The sequence below is a fragment of the Elaeis guineensis genome, chromosome 11 (assembly GCF_000442705.2).
Source record: "Elaeis guineensis isolate ETL-2024a chromosome 11, EG11, whole genome shotgun sequence".
NCBI lineage: Eukaryota > Viridiplantae > Streptophyta > Magnoliopsida > Arecales > Arecaceae > Elaeis > Elaeis guineensis.
The window spans coordinates 29,443,514-29,464,698 of record NC_026003.2 but is presented as its reverse complement, the minus strand read 5'-3'; the positions used below and the strand labels follow the sequence as shown (position 1 = coordinate 29,464,698).

Here is a 21,185-nt window from a genome sequence, read left to right as displayed (position 1 = left end):
AGCAACCACAGCAAGCCGAGCCACGAGAAGATCGACCCTCGGTTGGCGTAATAAACACTATCACTGGGGGGCACTGCAGTGGAGGGCACGGCAGAAACGAAGAAGCAACTAAAAGGTGGAGAACTGGAGAGCTTATAACTTTTACCGAGGTGGATGCTCAAGGAATTCAGTTCCTACATAATGATGCAGTGGGTGTAACTTTGAATGTTGAAAACTATGATCTACGTTATATCTTAATTGATAATAGAAGCTCCACTGACGTCTTATTTTATGATGCCTTCTTAAAGATGAGAATATCTATCGATCGGCTGGGGAAGATTGATTCCCCACTAGTTGAATTTATCGAGGATGCCATCTCTGTGGAAGCAGCCTTTAATCGGCTTTAAACTAAAAACGGTCTTTGTTCGGTTCGATTGAAGGAGCCTTTGATCGGCTTTAAACTCAAGGCGGTTTTTGTTCGGTCCGACTGAAGAAATCTTTCATCGACTTTAAACAAAATGACCTTCAATCTGTTTGAAGGAGAAATAACCATCGATCAGTAATTTCACACACGGACACTATGCAAGGGGATATAAACTTTCTTTTTATTGAAAAGTTTTTACAAAAATGGTGCTTCAAGCACTGTCAAAAAAAAAAGAAAAGAGAAAAGAGAAAAGGGATGAGTGCATTCCTCATCTGAGGAGAGGACTCCTACTTTCTCATCCCTATTGTCAGGGAGGAGGTAGTTAAGGTCCAGTTACTGCATTATCCACCACAAGTGAACTTTACAGTCCTAGAATCCGAAGACAAAGGCGGTGGCGGCGGCACCGGTGACCTCTTCCTCGAACGCCGTCGAGGTCTTAAACTCTGTGATACAGTGTTTGCGGAGCACAAAGGGGATCTGCATGGTGGAAGAAGAGGCACTCTCATCCCCAGCAGGCGGCGGCAACTTCTCAAGCTCCACGGAGGGAGCAGAAATCTAGCTCGATGGGGGCAGACGGCATGCCGAAGGAGGCCCGTCTTCCCTTTCTTTTCTCTTTTTGATGAAAGGGCCTTCTTGGCGACAGCCCTCCTCTCCTTCATAGTCTCCTTGATGGTTTTCTTAGAGGGTATTATGATGGCAGAGAGGATAGTTTTTGCAAATTCTACGAGAGAAAGGATGGAAGGTGAAGCTCTCACTAGCCATTAGTTCCTTTTTATATGTGTGAGCGCCTCCGTCGATCGCCAATCGCCAGCTTCGATGATATGGCTATTCCCTAGACCATAAATAGCGCGTCTTCTCAACCTCGGAAGCCAATTTAAGCGATGCTTTGCAGATCGATATACCGCCACGTGGCACGTCTCCACAGGCTTGAAGTATTCTCCCAAAGTTTATTTTGTCGAAAGAAACAACAACCATCATTTCTCACGATCATTGCCCAATCACATCACGTCTGTCTTAAATGTGTTAGGATTTACGAAGCACCGCCCATTGTTAATGCAGGGAGTGATTGATATGACAAGTGTCGAAGATTTTTCGTTAAAAATGTAAAGCCTCCCAAATAAGGAAGTCCAACGACGACGCCAGATAGCATTGCAGAGCAAAAGAAAATACAATATAAGATAAGTAGTTTTTATTGTATTTACAAAGCTTTCGTGATTACAAAAATGTCGTCACCCTGAATGGAGGATGACAGAAATTGTTACTTTGGGTCACGACTAGTCTTGGCCTTCGAAGTTTCGTCGGGAACCTCCTCACGGATCTTTGCACCATCAGGACTGAGCTTGCGAATCTTCACACCCCAAGACCTACATCGAAAGGTAGAAGACTCAGTTTGCCTTCAAGCAAGAAACTGGAAAGATCAAGCCTTAGGAATGCCATCCTGATTTGGTTCCTGCACGTCCAAAAGCCGGCCGTGCAGTCCATGTCGAACATGCGTCGGACTATGTCCTCCGGAGATGCAGGGTCAACTATGTCTGACTAAGCTCTGGGACCTCGTGACTGCTGGCCGACTTTCTCTCAGCTTGTATTCGGCAACCGCGTTCCCCGAATGCTCAAGTCTGGAGATCTTCTCTTGGGCAACATGAAGCTCCTTCTGGATCTGCATCATGTGGTCAGTGAAACGACACCTGGCTTCTTTGGCGGCAGTTTCTGATAACTCCAGTTCTGAAATCCTTCCCTGAGCTGAATGGAGTTGATTGCGAAAGTGGAGCTATTTAGCAGCGATGCCTCAAGTGGCTTCCTTGGCGAGTTGCGACAACCTTGCGGATTCAGCAGTCAGCCAAGCCTTCTCCGTGGAATGCACCTTGTCATTCTGATGAATGGCCGACCTCAACTGTATGATTTCCATCAAAGCCTCGTCAAGTACCTTCTTGGTTTTCGATAGCTTCTTTCGGGCGGTAGCTTTCTTATTTAATTCCTTGACCATCTTTTTCAAGTCACTTATGCGGGTCCTAATCCGCACAGTAGAAACTGCTAGTAAAGGCTCGTCAACAAAAACTGAAGGAATATAGTCATCGAGGACACGCTGGCACGACTGAACAAATATGTGAAGAATAGTATGAATTTAAAAAGGAGCAGTATTTTGTTTCATTAACAAAAGCTTTTTACAGGAACAAACAGAAAATAAAAATACAAGGCATCTCATCTTCCGACCTCACCTCGAAAATTGAGAGAGCTTGGGGCAGCTGCTGGTGGACCTGAGGGCACTTCAGTTGAAGGATTACCTTTGAAATTGAAATATTGGTAGCAGGCGATGAAGGGACCTCTACTGCCACCTTTTTGCTCTCGGACAGTCCTTCGGTGACTGTAGACTTGGAGAGAATCGGCTCCCTTTCAGCTTCTCCTTCCTCATCCTCATCTAGGAAGGAGAGATTGGCCTCAGGGACTCGAGTAGCAACTCTGCGGCAGCAGTTCTCGTATCCAGTCTCATGCCCCACATTAAAGATCTTCTGACTGAATACGACTTTGGCATTATGAAACTCATCCGATGCCTTAAAGCTCTTAATCGCTTGAGTCTTCTCCCATGCAAAATTCATGGAGGCCCTGAAACTCTCCACTGTCGATCGATGGGCTCTGGCAATTTGCCCCTCGACCTCCTGTTTGGCATCGGTGATCTGATCTTCAGCCATCTTCTCAATCTTTACGATCTTGGCAGTGGCCTCCCACAGCTCCTTCCTCCAAGCAAGGTCGGTGTTAGCCTTATTTAGCATCTCTTTCAAGCGCTCAACCTCCCCTCTGGCTGCCTCGGTCTGCACATGCACCTTCACGACGGTAGACTCAACCGGTTGGTGCAGCTCTCTCATCATCTCTACTCTGCATATGCGGTTCAGAAGGACGATCGAAAAATGGAGCATCTGCACCAAAGCCATATCAAGGAAGGAAATAAAGAAGGAATAAAAGAACAAGAGAAAGAAGGGAAGCACATGATGCATGGTAGTTGCAGAATGTTGCTGCAGGTCATCAAAATCCATGCTGTTGATCCCCTTTAGCTCTGTGGGAAGGATCATTCTCTCAATCAGCTCCCTAACGACCTTCCAATCATTGAAAGTCGCATCATCGGGGATCGAAGGAAGGCGAGCATTTGCGTCAACCTGATCTTCTTGGGGAGGCAGTCTGCTTGGGCTGGCTATCAGAGAAGGCAGCTCCCTAACGACCTTCCAATCATTGAAAGTCGCATCATCGGGGATCGAAGGAAGGCGAGCATTTGCGTCAACCTGATCTTCTTGGGGAGGCAGTCTGCTTGGGCTGGCTATCAGAGAAGGCCGAGCGCTATCTCTACATAGGGATGCAGGAGTCAAAGCATGAGCCACAGACGGTTGAGACACTTGCACTTGAGCAGCAGGGATGGGGGTCGCAGTCGGCAGGGATGAGCCCAGGGGGTAGGCGTTGCCACCACGACGGTGGCCTCGATCGTTGAGGCCTGCTCGATTAAAGCTTCTTTTCGGTCGACTGCGGTGATGCTTGGCTTCTTGGAGGTGCCTTCTAATGTCGGAGCCTTCTTTGGAATGTTCCTTTTCTTTTAGCAAGATCCTCAGGTCTTATCTCTGCAATCACCAAAGCATGGTCAGAGACAGAAAAAGAAAGAAATAAAAAAGATGGATGACTACACTACTCACTCCTGGGGTCGGCTTGGCTAAGCCCCGGATATAGAGGGCTTCATCGGACAACAACTCGTCGATAGAGAGAACTTTGAAATCCCTAAGGATCTTAAAATGACCCTCTTTCTCAGCCTCCAATTTTGAAACTCGGAATGCAGATGCTTCTGGCTGACCCCAGCTCGGTAAGTCCCAATCACCTACTGAGGCCCTTGAAACAAAAAGAAATCGCTCCTTCCATCCGTGAACGGAGGAAGGAGCACCCTGTATTAGAGGAGAGATCCCTTCTGAGAAGAGAAGTACCACTGGTTCTTAGCATATAGGTACCTCTTGATGGTGAAGGAATGAAAAAGAGAGATAGATGGCTGAACGTTGGCCAAAATGCAGATGACCAAAAAACCCACTACAAATCTAAGGGAGTTTGGGACAATTGCACAAAGGGAGAGGTCGTAGGAGTGGAAGATGTCAAGGATGAGAGGGGGAATAGGAAATCTCAAGCCTACTCGGAGCATTTCTTCGTACATGCCGAGCCAATCGGGATGTGGGTTATTTACTCAATCGCTAGTCCTAGGGAGTTCTAAGTCAAACTCCAGGGGGACTTCGTATCAAATCGGTATCCGACTGAAGTCGTTCAAGTTTAATATGGAGCAAAAACCATCGGGATCGACCTCGCTCCATTCCCCTATCGGGTTCTCAGGATTCGCCGTCGGAGAAGATCGGTCTCCTGTAGAATCATCGGAACCTGCCATTCAAATCAAAGTAAAGGTGCTGAAAAAGTTGTTTGGAGAAAGAAGGGGAAAACAGATGGGCGAGGAAAGATGATTAAGAAAACTCATCTTAGAACAAGGGCAAACGATAGAGAAATGGAACAGCGGAAGGACACCTTCAGAAATACTCCTGAGAGACTGCAGCGAAGATGGCACAGTGGCAACCCGGACAAAGAAGACAGAAAAAGAGAGAAAAAACGAAAGAGGCTAGGAACAATCGAAGAGTCAAGATCAGACTTTTCCTTAACTTATAGTCGAAGGAAAATAATCTTTAGAGATATCGAATCGTTTCCTACCAAACGATCTGCGGCATGTGGCGCCCCCTTATTTGTTAGCCGCAACCGCTAGTTGGCCAAATCGATGCTGCACTCCAAAAGAGAAGTTTTGAATCGATGCTCATTTAATTCAGCTATGATGGTTTGGCCATGTTGCTTCAAATCCATCCTAAAACTTGCGCACGTCCCATCAACCGAAAGTCTCTTCATATCCTCGACTTAAGGAAGCAAGCATACTCCCTTCACTTGATCAAAGCTCGGACTCAAGAGTAGAGTATGTGTTGGGAAAAATTTCTACTGGGCCATCGTCGATCTATCGTCGGTTATGACCTTTGTCGCCCCATCACTGACTAGTCCTCGACTTCTGCCCCATCAGTGCTCCATAGCCTGAGCAGAGGAAGACTCGTCAACTGGTGCTCGATAACCCTCGCCCGAGCTTGCTGATGGTTCCTCGATAGTCAATCCCTGCAGACTAGGCTGAAGAGTCATCGACGCACTCGAATGATGAGCTGTCTGCTTAGGTAATGGTCTTCAACCGATCACATCCGACCGACCAGCTTTCTGTTGCCGAACGGACCCCTAACTCTTGACTTCCCTATTCGAGGACGGCATAGAGTATCTGACTTCTAATCGTGACCGACCAGTCCTCGACTCACTGATATTAGTTGGCACATCAGTGAAAATTCAATGCTTGCTAGGCGACAGTTGTCACAAGACGGATAAGGCAACCACAACCACCATATCTCGAGAGTCTCGAATGACAGTTCCACCACTGTGCACAAATTACATCTCGACTGAATGGATCGTGCCAATTGATTTACCAACCAAAGCTCCCACCTCCATCCATAAAAGAAGGCCCAAAGGGGATCCAAAAAAGGTACGTCATTATTCTGCCTCTCATGCTTCATATATTGAACAAGAGATCTGACTTGAGCGTCGAGGGTCTCCGTCGGAGCAACCTCTGGTCAGGGTTTTTTTGCTGGTCACACTTTCGGAAGACCCAATCTTGCCATCCACTCCAGCATCCCGACGTCTTGCAGAATTTTGCACCAACACAGTATTCCAAAAATCTCAGAATTTCAAATCATGCATAATTCAAAACTAACTATTTGCTTTCAAAATAAATTATGAAAATATCTCGAGAAGATAGTTCATTACTTATCTTTCGTAGAACACTAAACGAACGGATCGATTAATCTTGAGAGGATTCTTCAAAATCTATTATTCAAAATTATATTTTTATATTAATTCTAATTCATAACTAAATTAAAATAAAATTTCAAATCAAAGTCTCCCATCGGAATCAACTCAGACTTAAAAAAAATGAATCGGATTCATAAATTATATAGAAAGAGAATATTAGAGGAGAGAAATCGACAAGATGAAATCGGACTAATTAGGTGACACTGTTCGATAATTTGATCGATCGAATCAAGATGATTTAATCAAATCATGATCGAATTAGTGTATCGATAGTTCAACAAAAATCATGGGTGATCAAGTCTAATGATATCCGTATCTGGCCAAGAGGGTGCCAGCACACTGTCTAGCAGCCGCAGATTAGGATCCTCTTTGCTAAAATCAGATCAATAATCATTTAAAGGGAGTCCTACATTGGACTAATTTTAGAGAGAGAAAACCACCAAAAGAGAGAAATGGTTTAGAGAGAATTTTAGAGAGAGAAAGTCCGAAATCCAAGAAAGAGATAGCAGGGGTTCAGACTAAAGGGAGATAGGGAAGAGAAAACTCTCTCTCTCTCTTTTCTTCTTTTTTTTTTTGTTTTGTGTTTCCATGCTTTAAAACTCATGCTTGGGCCTAACTAGAAAATGGGGTATTACATTGATGTCATTCCAAGTTTCAGAATTGGAGGTGCTTTTGCACATCAAATTTGGATCCATTTCATAATTACTGACATGTTTTTACGGTCGGCTGTCAACCTAATGTCAACCCTCCACCTTTCTCATCTGGGCTTGAGATCGGCCATGTGGGTGTAAGGAAGAGAGCTAACTTTTGTATAAGAATTCATTTTTTAAATTTTATACATATCCATCAAACGATTATTTGATGAAGTATTTTCTGCTATCATTGATGACAACTTATCCTTAGTGCCTCCTCCATACAAAAGACTCAAGTTCTTTGCAAGTGCAACAATTGTGCTTGGAGGTGGCATATGTCTAAATTCATAATCTTCTTTTGCAATTTCCATTTTTTATTCCTACAGCAATGCTTCCTCAAATCAATACCGAAACCAATCCTTACTGGAACCAACTTTAGGAGCTGATGATGGCTATTTGACTACTAGCTTTACCTGTATTACCTTTACCTGTATTTGACTACTATTCTTTGTATTACCTTTACCTGTATTACCTGTGATAGGCTTGTATTTTGGATTATGAATACCAGAGATGATGGCTATTTGACTACTAGCTGGAAAATCTGAAATGGATGGTAATATTATTTTTGCTATTTTCTGACAAAAGATCCTTATTGAACAAATATGATCAAATTGACATTTTTGTGGTCACTATAGCTTTAGAAAATAGCTTTTAATGTACATTATTTGAGAATCCGTGCAGGGTATATTTAGTCCTACATCGATTATTCTTTGGAAAGATCTTAGGTACTTATACAGGGTTAAAGAACCAAATAATATCTTCCGGCTATAACCTTTTTGGGTGAGGTCCTAGGTTGTTACAAGTAGTATCAGAGCTCATCTAATTCATAGCCCATGTGGACTAAGAGACATTACAATATGAGTACATGAGGGTTGACCATGAGCTGATCGTAGTGTTTATAAATGGATTTGCCTGAATTTGGACCCTTAGCCTTGTAAGAAGACTAGGGCTTAAATGGGGGCAGTATGAATCTATATAAGGCGTGTACGCAATTTCACATCAGTTATTCATTGGAAAGATCTTGGGTACTTATATAGAGTCAAGAAATCCACATAATATTTTCTGGCTAGCACTTCTAGGTGAGGTCTTTGGTTGTTACAATTATGCCTAGGGGTGTTTTTCAATTTTGCATTTTACTTCTCCGTTCCATTGTTCCCTAGAATATATGTTTCTGGACAAGTTTCACATTTTGCATTTTTCCCAACTGGCCTAGACCCTAAAATATCAGAATAAACCTAATATTTGAAAAATTTTCCCTTCTTTCCAAACTCAGTGATGTGCTGATGTTAATGGCTGCAATTTTATCATTTCCTTCAGCCACAATTTGGTTGGACATTTTAACCAAATTATACTACAAAAGTAAGATAATTTTGTAAACTCTTGATATTTTAAATCAATGTTGGTTGTAAACTGCAGCTTAAAAATTTGTTGTATACTATAATTCCAAGCTGTAATCAAAGCTGAACTGTTTGGTCTTTAACCTAAAAAATCTTAAACTACGTGAAAATTCTGCTTTTTCTTGGTCATTTTGTCATTCATTTGATTTTGGTGATGCAGATTATTAGGATTTTGTGAGTTTTGGGAAAAATATAAGCCTTTCTATTGTAGGTTCTTGGACATTGAAGAATGACTGTCAATCAGATAGAATGGCTCACTTTAAGTGAAAGAATGATGTTCAGGAAGTAGCACCCATTTTCCATTTTAATTGGACTAGAGTTTTCCAATTTCTACAATTTTAGCTGATTCAGTGGTTTGGGGTCTGCTTTTGTCATGTTTCTTGAAATATGCGACTAAATTCAGAAAGCATCAAGAAAAATTCGGGAGAAACTAGAAAAGAAAAATAAATCAGTCATAACTTTATAATATATTGTAGTTTTTATAACAAGGGATGTACTGTTCTGGTTGTTTTGTGTTCAATAAAAAAATATTTTAAATCAACAATTTTCAAAAAATCATGTTTCATGTTATTTGATAGTAATCTAACGTATGATAGCAGAAATAACTATCATGTTTAAAATAGCCAAGACCATTTTTGAATTATTACCTCTTGTTTCCTCCTTTTAATACCTGAAATTTAACATAGAGATGCTTGCAATTTCTGAAAACATGCGGAACCTAAGTTTGAAATAGAGAAACTGGTTCCCAACACTTTAAAAGATAAAAATGGTAAAAGTATTAGCGTAAACAACCCATTTATATGTAAATTTGGACTTATACATTAGTTTTGGCCAAAGCTCCAGACATGTTCTGATTTCAGATCATTTCCATCCAAGTTCTAGATGAAATTTGAAAACATTGTTGGTAACCAGTCATCAAAACAACTCAAGCTGTGAACAGAATCCAAACTAAATATTTGTCAAATGTGGACTCGTAAAGCTGATCACCAGTAAGTGAGACAAGGTTTGGTGTTTATGATTTTGGTTGCAAGAAATTTAAGAGAAAAGTCAACCTTCTCAAGATTAAAGAGGCTATTTTGTGGTTGAGAGCTTTTTATGAATTAGAAGGGAAGAGTGCTTTGTAGAGTGAACCTGTCAAAGAGTGGATGGGCTAGATTTAAGCATAGTTTTTTGAAAATTTGGGATCAAATATCCTTTCTAGGTGACAAGTTCACAAACCAAGAAGTTTTAGGTGTATTTCATGATTTCCACCTATGGATCTTGTAAACCAATCTTTGTTATTTCAAGATCTTGTTAATCTATATGAAATTTTTATCTTTTATCTAAAGCCCTTGTATTTTTTTCTGTTTTGTTGTGAGTTACAGTTAACCCTTGATTTGTTAGCAGTTAGATGTCCTTAGTCTCATAGTTTTTTGCTATGTGTGAAGATACTTACGCCTGCTAAAACTTTTGATGAGTGAATCAGAGTTTCATGTTACCAGGAAATTCTAAAGAGAACGGATTTTTTTATAGCCAATCTCAAATAAATACCACTTATTTATGGATACTGATTTGACTTCTCTGCCACTTGGAAAGTGAAATATTATCAAGCTAGCTGGTTGTATAAAGAAGTGGGTTTTTAGTGAAATAATATGGTGAACATATTATTCATCCTTTTAGAAGGAATACATGTGGAGGTTGATTTTTCACCGCAGAGATCTAAAAGGACGTCCAATTGTTTGAAACATCAAAGTTCCAGTTGTTCCATTCTCTTACATGTTTTTTCATTGCCATTTTTTGTCGGAACTTCCTTTTTCTTCACCGTCTCATTCTTTAACTGGTCTCATTCTTTAAGTGACAATATTATAATTTATCAAATTCTTATGATCATGTCCAGATTTTGGAAATTTAATCTGATCCTAGGTACTCTGCAAATGCAATAGGCTCTTAGAATATTTATAATGGTTGTGATTTGTAATTAAATGCCCTAGATTCAAAAATTGTTTATCTATTAGGCAAGTCTAATGGCTGTTTTCCAAAATTTAGATATATATATAAAAGAAAATTTCAAAGTGAATGTCTGAAACTTTAAAATTCTTTATTTTATATAGAGTTCGCCGAACCGGATGGTTTGGGGCATGCCAAACTATATAGGCGGCTAATTGGTGTGGTTTGGATGTCCAATTCGGAACGCTGGCAAAATGGAGCGAGGAAGAAGGAAAGAGAGGGGGGAGAGAGAGAGAGGAGGGCAGGGAAGGAGAGGGTCTGCCAAAGCCGCTGGAGGGCTATCTCTGCGGTCCTTTGCAAGGGAAATTTAAAAGAGAGATAGAGAGAGGGGAAGGGAGGGGAGAGGAGGGAGGGAAAGGCGGCGGAAAGGCCGTCAAAGGGCTGCCTTCCTCTCCCTTCCCCCCTCTCCCTTTTCAGTTTCTCTTGCGGAGGACCGTGGCCTCTGTAGCCCTCCAGTGGCCATTGCAGGCGTCTCCGCCGCCCTCCTGTTTCTTCCCTCCCTCTCTCTCTTTCTTTCTCTTTTCCTCTCCGGTTTATCCTCCATTGCCGTATTGGTTCGGGCCCGATATGGTCTAGTACAAAGGTGTATCAACTTGTACCGCCGGCCGGCCGGTCGGCTTGAGGTCTGGTTTCGAGTTGGTGATCCTTGATTTTATATAAAGGTTTTTGGCATTTCTATTAGTAACTACTTATTTGAATTTTTGATGAGAAGTGGTCAAGGAACTCTAGAACTAACAATTCAATGCTTGTACAACAAGCTCATTTTTCTATTGTTGCGAGGGATAATTCTCCTATCATCACTCTTTGGCCTTTTCATAACATCGACCACCCACATACACTATCCTTTGTTCTAGGCTTTTGTTTTTTCAATTGCTTGGAGATGTTGATGTGGTCATTGTTATAACTATGATAGAGATCTTCCTGCAGATCTGTAGTTGGAACTGCTTATGTACCAAATCATACTATTGGTGAAAGAACCCTTTGGGAGCATTAGGAGTCCTTGGAGAACTTTCGGTATGGTATAGGAGGAATGGCATTCTTTACCTGTAGTTTTCAGATTAAATTTGTAGTTGACAATGAAAACTTTAAGGTGAATCTTTTCAACTCAGATCTGTTACTGATTCTTTTTTCATCTTAGTGGTTATAATCTACCATGCAAGGCAGTAATAACTCATATAGTAACAGGAATCACTGTTTCTGAGAAACCAAAGACCATATTTTGCATTCATTTGTTGCCATTGCAGCATCATCTTCATGATTGTGAACTAATTTTGTTGCTCAAGAACACATTCACACATTAAAGGTTATCAAATGTATTCATTCTGAATTTGGAAAGAAATAGAAAATTGATTGGAAATGAGTGCTGTGCTTGACGTCCAATTCCTGAGTTGTCAGGGAAGTTTGTTATAGCACACTGTTAATTGCTTGCACCCTTTTTTAGGAGACTTGTTTCTTTATCTTTTAAGGTCAGGTGCATGGCAGTAATCTCTCTCTCTCTCTCTCTCTCGCCCCCCCTCCTTCCCTCCCCCACCTTGCATGCGCACTTTTCTCCTTTTGTGTGTGTGTTTGCGCATATGTTCGGATGCTGTTAGGAGATTGTGTGCTTCGAAATATAGATTCAGTAGCACTGTTGGACAACTCTTGTTGATGGTTTTCAGCAGAACAAAGAAAACGTAAAAAAATCATGGTTCTGTGCTGATTTGTATAGTTTCAACTTTCATACCATTTAATTTATGCAAATATAATTACGGAATAATAGACTTTCCCGAATGTCTTTATCATTGGTTTAATTGCAGGATGCAGATATCATGTGGTTCCGGGATCCGTCGCCACAATTTTATCCAGATGGAGATTTTCAGATAGCTTGTGATCACTACACGGGTGATGCCACTGATCTAGAGAACAGGCCTAATGGGGGATTCAACTATGTAAAGTCTAACAACCGAAGTATAGAATTTTATAAGTTTTGGTACTCATCACGGGAGAAACATCCAGGTTTGCATGACCAGGATGTGCTTAATTTTATTAAGTATGACCCATTCCTCACAGAAATAGGAGTGAGAATTAGATTTTTGAGTACTGCTTATTTTGGTGGGATTTGTGAGCCAAGCAAAGATTTAAGTAAAGTTTGTACCATGCATGCAAACTGTTGTATTGGTTTGGGCAGCAAAATTCATGATTTAAGAATTATGCTTGATGATTGGAGAAACTATATGTCACTGCCACCAAACATAAAGAGATTTCGCCTGTACTCATGGAGGGTGCCACAAAATTGCAGGTAAGATGGACATTTTAGAATAAAACATAGAATACAGTGCTTTATATATTATGCTATATTACATGACTGATATTTATACTTCTCTGTAGATTTTTTTTAGTTATTTCTTTTTCTATTTTAATCTGATGTCGTGACGTGCTCATTTTGTTTCAGTCTAGCTGAAATATGAACAAATTTTCTAGGAGAAGATTGATAGATGATGTGCGGCTGTAAATTATTTACTCATGTTCCAATCTATCACTTTTTTAGAGGTTAGTAGTCATAGTTCTGTATTTCTTAAATTGATGCATGCATTATTTACATAAACAAAACAGAATTCATGCATGTTCCATCGAACTAGTTCTGTAAATCTTATAACTAAACCAGATAGTGTCGTGTCCCTTTGAAGATGCATGTGTGGTTCTATTACATGAATGTGACTATCGGTGCAGTTGTATAGCCATGTGACCACCAGATGTTTGACTAATTTTCCATGAGGCACAAGCTTATGGGCTTTCTTATTTGTTACCAGATAGGTCAATGGGGGTTTTCATTTTGGAGACATGTTTTCTTAAGCTTGATCACAAGTTATGTTGATGACAGTCTTACAGTCTTAGAAAAGGCCTGCTTGGTGTAGGATCAGGTTGGAGGGGAAGAGAGGGAGGTAACGAGAAAACAAAGGAGATCTCCCGGGTCACAGGCCCAATCCTGGTGGGATTAAAGAAAATGACCTCTCCAGGTACTTTTTTCTGGAAAAAAAAAAATCAGGTGGATGTCGGGGCTCTTGACCCCTTCCTCTCCCACCATGCTCCCACTGCCTCCTTCTCTGCCCCTCTGGCACTCTATTCCCCTCCCGATCCAGCTGGATCCGGCGGATCGTTCCCAGCCTAAATGTTTAATGATAGTATCTTGATCCATTTATTAATCTGTGAATAACGGATGGAGTTAATTTTCCAGTAAATACTAGACCAGAAACTCATGGTGAGTTACCAATAATCAAATGCACAGTTCATCATACCTAGATGGTTTCAGTTTTGGAGAGTTGCTATGCCTAAGGTCCTGTTATCTTCTCGTTCATGTGCTTTCTTGTACTTTTCTTTTCAGTATAGTTTTCCCTCACATGATTGCCATATTCTACACTGCAGAGAATTCATTGATGATGTGGTAGAAAGACGCCACTTTTTTGTGGAATTTTGCAAGATTACATATTTCCTTGGTCTTTGCCTACATGAATACTTGATTGGCGAAACCGGAGACTGGAGAATTATCAAAAATAGGACAGCAGAAGAGGGGAACTACTGAATCCAGCGGCTTGAGCATACACGGGAAAGTTTTGCTCTAATCAGACATGTATACTCCTTGCCAATATTTGTATATCTGTAGATTTTTATATATTAGTTACGACTGATCGAGTCTATAGAATCATTCATTTCCTTTTGCTGGTGATGCAGTTCCTATTTGTTGCTCAATTATCATTGCTGATTCTGTTTGAATTTGGAGAAGAATACCTCCATGTAAATACTCTTAACAAGCATGTCATCCAGCAAATTTGGATTGGATTTGGCTAGTAAATACTGTATCATTCAACTAGTTCGCAGCTTGCTCATCTCGCAAGTTATAAATTTGGATAGGATTTTGGCTAGTAAATTTTTTTTTTCGAACAAAAATTTGTGTTATATTTACAAGCCAATAACCCAAGCTATGCAGGTGAGCCTCAAAGAAGAAAATGGCCGAAAGACAAGCATACGTCTTTCCTTGTACTGGATGGAGCAGCAAACAATGGCATAAAAAATAAAAACAAACAGGATGATTTTAGACGTGAGGCCTCCCATCATGTCTATTACTTGGATGCTGATCTATTGTAGTAGCAATCGAGCAACAATAATAACTGAATCATTCCTTCCCATTGTCTATAGATATGAAATTTCAATAACATAAGCAAAACAGCACTTCACTTGCGTCACCATTATTCCAAGGGAAATAACGGCTATTATTTGCCCAAATGTATCTACGGAGGGAATTTTAAATGTAAAATAATGACTTATAGCAGCTTTTGTCTGATGTGTTGATAAAAAATAACAGATAAATAATGATGCCTTCTGCTGAAATTACTATTCACCAAATCAAAAGAATAAACTTTACTAGTTGGTACAAAATTATAACTTGAAACTATAAATCGAAACAAAATTCTAAACAGCGGCTATGATTCTGGTTATACGGCACACATTATCATGATAGTTATCAAAATATCTGCAATTCATATTTATAACATAAGTGGAGGCTCAGAAACTGTTATAGCAGCAGTTATAATATTGTATCAGTACAATACACAGTGATTTGTCAAATGACATCTTTATCAGTGCTCCAAAGATCAGCATTATCATTTTCTGTACAAAAAATCTGACTGTTCGATACAGATGGGATACCGGCTGTTTTCTTTTACCAGTCACAATCGTGGATAGGTTTTTTAACATCCAGAAACGAATTAGCAGGAAGTTCAATGGTTAGAACGATAAATTTTCAGAATACCAGAAGCATTTTCAATATTTATTTCTTCTTCATTTCTGATCCTATGGCTTCTTCATTTTCGATTTTCATCTCCTGTTGTCGAGAAACATTGGAGAAGAGGTGCTAGATTGCAGCAAACGGACATCAGTGCTCATTGGTGGTCGAAGAATGTGTCATCTTCTTATTGGTGTTCGTCAACGTGCGGTGGTGGCCATGATATCATGCATTCACATGATCGTTGCCGGATTGATCTTCTCCGTGGGGGCACGTCTTTCTTCTATTGGAACACTGTTTTGGTTTGGTAGGCCTATGGCTAGAGCATAGGTTTGGTTTGATAAAATACCTTAGAATATGTTAGATGTTCAATTCTCATCTAGAGGTTAATGAAAATGGTGGACATCTAAATGAATGCCCATATTACAACTCCTAGTGGAGAGCATAGGTTCAGTTTGCATATATAATCTTTTCTGCTAGATGCCACACCATTGTTTGATGAAATGCCTTTTGAAATTTATTGGATGATGATTTTAACTATCTTTATTTTTTTCTTGAGCAATTATATCTATATCAATTTTGGATGGATAACTACACATGGATTGAAATGATTTTTGTAGGAGCTGGCTTGCTCGAGCAAATGTTGGGTTTAAGCTTATATATCATGTTTAGCCTTATAAAGATGTGATGTGGATTTAGCATAATCGGTCAACGGCTCTGCCAACAAATATGATGTAGATTTGACTATGCTTTTCTCTTATTTATTCTATATTTTGTTTCTATTTTGAGCAAGAGAAGTGCAAGAGAGAGCTTTAAAGCTCTTGAATGTATATCCATGCAGCTTCAAACATCAACACCCGAACAGACTTATTCGACTCAGTCAAGGTTGCTAAATAATTATAACATCGTGACTTGATGGGGTTTGTGGTATCCTTGTGGCTGCTTTTTCAATTTCATGTCATGCGAACTTAGTCATGCATCAGATATCTTTCTCAAGTTTGGCAATTGTAATCATGTAAACACCCATATAATAAAGTGCAGCAAATAAATACTTAATATGCATGTTGTGGAGTGATGTTGCGTTGAAAATGATCCTGATATTTTTCCTCTCATATGAAATGGCATTTTCCAAAATGATGGAAATGGATTTGGCAATTACACCCAATTTGATCCTAATGGATCAGGTTGGTCAATGTATTGATCAGATTTTAATCCGATCGGATCCGAATCCAATAAATTTATATCTCGAATCAGATCAAGTTCAGATAGTGACCGTCCCAATCCGATAAATTTATATTTCGAATCAGATCAGATTCGAATAGTGACCGTTCCAACCCATTACCTAATCCGAATCCAATCTTTTATATATATATATATATATATATATATATGTCACGCCTCCGATCCGAGATTTGTGAATCGAGGGTCGCGGCAACCGCCGCATATTCATGAAGAACTCTCTCCATAAGCATGCAAGGCATCTCATCACGATATCAATGCATCACAGCGGAATAAATTTAAATAATTATTATTCAACTTTAATTCAAGTAATTAAATCAAATGTCTTACGTCCAATAAAATTTTTGGAAACAATAAAACAATAGATCTAAGTTCAATAAAGTTAACAATGCTAAATCTCGCCTCTAAAAGCTCTGTCCCAATATTTCTTCCCACGCTCGAAATTAATTGTCTGAATCTGAAAAATAGAAAGAAAGATAATGAGCTAGACAGCTCAGTAAGTAACAAGTATCTCTACCAGATATTCTTAATGTTATTTAATTTTCAAGAACAATGCTGCAAATAACATAAAAATATATTTCATGCTGATTTAATGCAAATCCATTATTTTCAAAAATTCACACATAATATAATCTTAAATCCGATTCGATTCAAAACACTCGTAACTTAACAGCCTCGACTATGACCAACGTTTAACCCCCATTGGCGGGGTCCACAGAATACCAGCGCACAACCCCCACTGGCAGGGTCCAGAAATACTAGCGCACAATCCCCACTGGCAGGGTCCACAAATACCAGCGCACAACCCCCACTGGCAGGGTCCACAAAGTACCAATGTATAATCCCCATTGGCGGGGCCCACTGAAACATAGTTAGGCCGAGAGCATAAATCCGATCTATATCAAAACACTGTACCATAATATGTCATAATTTTTCACTAAATATGTGCATAAATCGATATACCATAACATTTCAAAGGCACTTTTCTTACAAAACATAATTTCATAAATCATGCATAATTTCAGAGAATAATTATTTATTTTCAGAATAAATATGGAATATCTCGAAAAGATGTTTCATTACTTACTTTTCACGGAGCACTGAATGAACGGATCGACTAACTTCTAAGAGATTCTTCCGTGCCTATTATCCAAAATTATATTTTTTACATTAATTTTAATTCAAAATTAAATCTAACAAATCTCAAAATCAAAATCTCGCTTAAAATCAGGCTTGTCTCTAAACTCGATCAGAATCATCAGATGAAGCCTTCCCCTACGCTAATCTTAGAAGGATGACTTTGGAGAGAGAGAAAATCCATCAAGAGAGAGAAACATCCTAGAGAGAGAAAATTCTAGAGAGAGAAAGTAGAGAGAGAAAGTCCAATTTCAGAGAGAGAAAATCAGGGTTCAGACTGAAAGAAGAGAGAGAAGAGAGAAAAACTCTCTCTCATCAATTTCAATTTTTTTTTTTTTTTATTTATTTATTTACTTACTTATTTGTTCATATATATATATAAATAAATATATATATATATATTTTATTATTATTATTATTATTATTATTATTTTCTTTTCTTTTCTTTTCTTTTCTTTTCTTTTTTTTCTTCTTTTCTTTTTCTTTTTTTTTTTCTTTCCTTTTCTTTTTCTCTTTTTCCTTCTTTCTCTTTTCTTTTTCTTCTTTTCTTCTTTTCTTCTTTTTTCTTCTTTTCTTCTTTTCTTGGTTCTTCCCGTGCCGAACAGGGGACGGTGGGGGTTCTCCAGCCTTGACCAGCCGTTCGGGCCACGGCCGCCACGGCGGAGGCAGGCGGCCGACGGGGGCCACTCCCCCGATCACGGAGGAGCGGGGTCGGCGATCAATTCCGATCGCCGGCGTCGGAAAATTCAAGGAAAATAGATCAAAAACAGAGTCTTTTTCGCCAACCAGAAATCGACGACTTTCGTCGCCGGCAGCCGCGCACAAATGCACGGGGAGGAAGGAGAAGAAAGAGGGAAAGAAGAAGGAGACTCACCTCAGCCTCCGGAGACCTCGTCGGCGGCGATCACGGTGAGAAATCAAAATGATGACCGCGGCTTTATTTCGGGAAAATCAGAGGGAAGGAGAGGGAGAAGAGGCCGATGATCGGTCTCAAGGGGAAGGGGTCTTCTTATAGAGCACCCTAGGACTCCGAGGGGTCCTAGGAGTCCTAATTTGCCCGGGACTCGTCGGAGAAGAAGACTCCTACCGGGAGTCTTCTTCCCGATTTTTTGATCCCCTGTTTTTTTTTTTTTTTTTTTTTCGTTTTGGTCTTGGGTCTAGGTTTTGGGCTATCACATTCTTCACCCCTAAAAAGAAATTTCGTCCTCAAAATTTTTCATACCTGTCACCATTGTATTGGAAGCCTGTGGATTCTGTTGAGTAAGCGCATAAACTCTTCCCTGGGTTTTAGAAATCTGTCCGCCACCCTTATGTTGTCCTTCATGAGTTCTTTTGCCAGCTTGATTTTCAGTATTTAGCGGGCAGCTAGCAATTTTATGATCCTTCTGACCACATTTGAAACAAGCACCGGTATTCCAATAGCAATCCTTGTCTGCATGATTTTTGCCACATCTGGAGCATGGCTCACCATCAATCTGTTGAGTCTTATTGTCTACTGCTCCCTTAGCTGATCTTTTGATGTTTTTATTATTCTGCCCTTGTGTATCATTTGATTGTGCTCTCTTTCTTTGCTTTCTTTCCCTTTCCATGCGTTCTTCATTGACTTCCCTTTCAATTATCAGTGCTTTGTTTACCACATATGCATAAGTTGTCAATTCATATGGAACCACTTATTTTCGAATCTCAGTTCTCAGTCCCATCTCAAACTTGTGAACACGTTCTTGCTCACCATCCACTAATCTCGGAGCAAATTTTGCTAACTCTATAAATTTTGCTTCATATTCAGTCACACTCATACCCTTTTGCTTCAAATAAATAAACTCTTGCTCTTTCTGGATCCTTATACTCTGAGAAAAATACTGATCATAGAATGCAATCCGAAATCTTTCCTAGGTAAGTATTTCACCGTCTTGTTCATGCTTGCGCTGTAGTCGCTGACACCAGTTGTATGCTTCTCCTTGTAGTAAATAAGCTGCATATCGAATCTTTTCTTCATCAAGACACTCTTGGACAGCGAAAGCCTTCTCCATCTCCATTATCCAGTTGTCAGCCTCCAAAGGTTCAGTAGTCCCCTTGAAAGCTGGAGGAGCAAGCTTTTTAAATTCTGAAATGTTGTTCCGTTGTACTGGTTGCTCTCCATGTTGTGGTGGTGGATGCTGATGTTGTTGTGTATCTCGTTGTATCTGTTGTTGTTCAAACATTTGCTGCTGCATTTGTTGTTGCGCTTGTACCATCCTGATTAGGGTCTGTATTAACTGAGCCATATCTGATTCTTGACGTGCTCTCGAAGTACTCCCATTAGGATCTACGACTCCCTCCTCCTGAGGGGTGCCACTGGTCGGATGGGGAGTGCTACCATCCTGTGGTTGTGATGTCTCTCTTGCAATTCCTTGAGTAATTCTTGTCATTCTACGGGGAGGCATGATAACCTTGTGGTAGTAAAACCTTATTAGATTCATTTATCTATTTGTTAGGATGGGTTTACTATAATGTTCATACTCTAACGTCCCAATATTCCTAATGTTTACCCACCTACACTCATACTATGTCAAATTCTATGTGTCATAATTTATCCACTTATGCTCTGATACCATATTAATTGTCACGCCCCCGACCCAAGATTTGTGAATCGAGGGTCGCGGCAACCGCCGCATACTCATGAAGAACTCTCTCCATAAGCATGCAAGGCATCTCATCACGATATCAATGCATCGCAGCGGAATAAATTTAAATAATTATTATTCAACTTTAATTCAAGTAATTAAATCAAATGTCTTACATCCAATAAAATTTTTGGAAACAATAAAACAATAGATCTAAGTTCAATAAAGTTAACAATGCTAAATCTCGCCTCTAAAAGCTCTGTCCCAATATTTCTTCCCACGCTCGAAATTAATTGTCTGAATCTGAAAAATAGAAAGAAAGGTAATGAGCTAGACAGCTCAGTAAGTAACAAGTATCTCTACCAGATATTCTTAATGTTATTTAATTTTCAAGAACAATGCTGCAAATAACATAAAAATATATTTCATGCTGATTTAATGCAAATCCAATATTTTCAAAAATTCACACATAATATAATCTTAAATCCGATTCGATTCAAAATACTCGTAACTCAACAGCCTCGACTATGACCAACGTTTAACCCCCATTGGCGGGTCCACAGAATACCAGCGCACAACCCCCACTGGCAGGGTCCAGAAATACCAGCGCACAACCCCCACTGGCAGGGTCCACAAATACCAGCGCACAACCCCCACTGGCAGGGTCCACAAAGTACCAACGTATAATCCCCATTGGCGGGGCCCACTGAAACATAGTTAGGCCGAGAGCATAAATCCGATCTATATCAAAACACTGTACCATAATATGTCATAATTTTTCACTAAATATGTGCATAAATCGATATACCATAACATTTCAAAAGCACTTTTCTTACAAAACATAATTTCATAAATCATGCATAATTTCAGAGAATAATTATTTATTTTCAGAATAAATATAGAATATCTCGAAAAGATGTTTCATTACTTACTTTTCATGGAGCACTGAATGAACGGATCGACTAACTTCTAGGAGATTCTTCCGTGCCTATTATCCAAAATTATATTTTTTACATTAATTTTAATTCAAAATTAAATCTAACAAATCTCAAAATCAAAATCTCGCTTAAA

At 39.7% G+C, this 21,185-nt stretch overlaps 1 protein-coding gene across 3 annotated transcripts in view; it reads left to right on the top strand.

Moving 5' to 3' along the window:
* Positions 1 to 14,223, top strand: part of LOC105035660 (uncharacterized protein At4g15970) — a 68,165-nt gene extending 53,942 nt beyond the window's left edge. The window contains exons 3-6 of one of the 3 annotated variants that reach the window (XR_012135449.1): positions 12,173 to 12,654; positions 12,808 to 12,905; positions 13,591 to 13,689; positions 13,779 to 13,913. Coding sequence is in view for 1 of the 3 variants with exons in the window: in XM_073245950.1 (XP_073102051.1) it covers positions 12,173 to 12,654; positions 13,779 to 13,935 (639 nt within the window). In the remaining 2 variants the exon portion in view is untranslated. Of the gene's footprint in view, positions 1 to 12,172; positions 12,655 to 12,807; positions 12,906 to 13,590; positions 13,690 to 13,778 lie in introns of all 3 variants that reach the window. The other 2 variants (XR_012135448.1, XM_073245950.1) reach the window with 2 other exon arrangements.
* Positions 14,224 to 21,185: the final 6,962 nt, after the last annotated feature.